Below are 1997 nucleotides of genomic sequence, written 5' to 3' on the forward strand. Positions count from 1 at the left end.
CCTTCTTAAGATCCAATAGTGCAAAATGCAAATTCTTGTACTTTTTTGACTGGTCTTAAGATTTTGAAGTGTATAAGGTGGAACTAATAGTGTCAAAATTTAAAAAACCTAAGTGGTCCAAAATTCAACAAAGTATCACAAACATAAGTTTCGCCTCCTGTGAATATGTTAATGTTAGCTGCATATGTTCCATCGAAATCTTATCTTGGAAAAGGCGTTAATCTAATGACAACCAGTTGTCAATGAATGAACCTTAATGCAAATTAGGACAAGGCAAGTTAAAGAAATAATAGATTAAACAAAGTTAAACAGAAAATGATAAATGAAGACCACAAAACTTTAATGAACTGAAGAATAATTGAAGAAATAATGTCATTAAAATGTTTAAAATGATTTTCAACCCCCAAACATTCCACATGAAGAGACACCCATATATATATTTTATTTTATTTTATATATATGTATATATATTATTAATAAACATTACGTTATTTTTATATTGGAATACAACACATGTAAAAATCTCTTCCAGTAGCAGGTTTATATCAGTTAATATATGTTTATACTTTTATCACATCATAATGTTTTATAAACTACTTTGTGAATAGTTAGGATACTATAAAGGCTTAATGTTTGTAAAATTAAACCCTTCAAATTTACGACATTTTAAAAAGTATTAATGTATATTTTGATGTTGCCCACCCTACAGTCCCAGACATGCTGATTGCTGAGGGTGTGTTTTGGTTCTTGAAGCTGAGTGTGTTGATCTTACATCACTGAGGACCTCCTGAGCTTTAGCCACCCTTCGCAGCTCGGGGCTGTCGCTGTACGGGAAGAACATGGTCTTCTCCTCTTCCCAGTCCTCCTTGTAAAGTTTCTGAACAACAATAAACACATTTTCCCTCAGGTCTGTTTTAAATGTATAGTTTATTATTAAATTGTTAGGATGTGACACTGGACCTACTTTGCTGTAATTAGCAGCATTCTTCACAGCCAGAACCAGCTCAGGTGCATCAGGGGGCAGCAAGTACCTGTCCTTAGTCTCCTCCCACTTTTGTTTGTAGAGAACCTTCAGGAGATAAACAACAACTCTGCTGTTAAACAGCTTGATTCTGCTGACCTGTGTGAAAATGCACATGTTCTGAGTTTATTTACCTTGCTGATCAGCTCTGACACATGCTTGACGTGAAGGACCTCTCTGGCCTCACCGTCATACAAACTAGTGTTTCTCAGCTTGGTTCCTTCCATTCGGTACTTAACCTGGAACATGTTTAAAATCAGATTACAACCACCTGTAGGAACAACCTTTGACTAAATGAATTCATTCAGGACCTCACCCTTCCTTATATTAAAACACTTGATGATTTGTCTGCTTTAAGTAATTTCACAAAACGAATAAAGAAGCCAACACTTTACTCTGGTATTTCTTATACTGCTTTGTGTGGAAGCCAGCACAGATGTACCTCACTCAGCTGCTCCTGGGCCTTTCTGATGCGAATCATTTCAGGMGTTTCAGTGGAGAGGGCAGGAGGCGCTCCTCTGGACAAGTCGTAAGCTTGGCGGTATTTATTCTGACAAAAAAATTTTAGCGTTAAGATAAATCAGTCAAGACGTAAAGAACTGGAAAACTCAAATAAGTCATTGAGCTCAGAGGACTTTCTTACATGGCTGAAAAGCTCCAGCATCTTCTTGCTGTGGGCCAGATATGGAGTCATGAACTTGGAAGTATCAACCTTGGCCTTCTTCCTGACTCTCCTGGTGGGCAGCCCAGACTGGAAACCACAAGAAGGAAAACAGTTACCTACTGAGTGAATAAACACACTAAGGTTTATATATTACAATAAAAATAATGATAAAACATAAATTCACAAAGAAAAACAACTTTAACTATGGGGTGCCGTTTGTGAAGTTACACAGTCAAAATTACCTCCAATATTTTTGTTTTATTTCACCTTTTATAAGAAAAAAGAACAGATTTATTTTTCAAAGTCAGTTTT

At 36.1% G+C, this 1997-nt stretch overlaps 1 protein-coding gene across 1 annotated transcript in view; it reads right to left on the reverse strand.

Annotated features, from left to right (window-relative positions):
- Positions 1–1997, reverse strand: part of LOC106531518 (nebulin) — a gene marked incomplete at its 3' end in the record, with an annotated part of 76783 nt that overhangs the window by 63041 nt on the left and 11745 nt on the right. The window contains 5 exon segments of the mRNA XM_014027397.1: positions 773–877; positions 965–1069; positions 1156–1260; positions 1464–1571; positions 1665–1772. Coding sequence (XP_013882851.1) covers positions 773–877; positions 965–1069; positions 1156–1260; positions 1464–1571; positions 1665–1772 — 531 coding nt within the window.

This window comes from Austrofundulus limnaeus, unplaced genomic scaffold (genome assembly GCF_001266775.1).
Source record: "Austrofundulus limnaeus strain Quisiro unplaced genomic scaffold, Austrofundulus_limnaeus-1.0 Scaffold646, whole genome shotgun sequence".
NCBI lineage: Eukaryota > Metazoa > Chordata > Actinopteri > Cyprinodontiformes > Rivulidae > Austrofundulus > Austrofundulus limnaeus.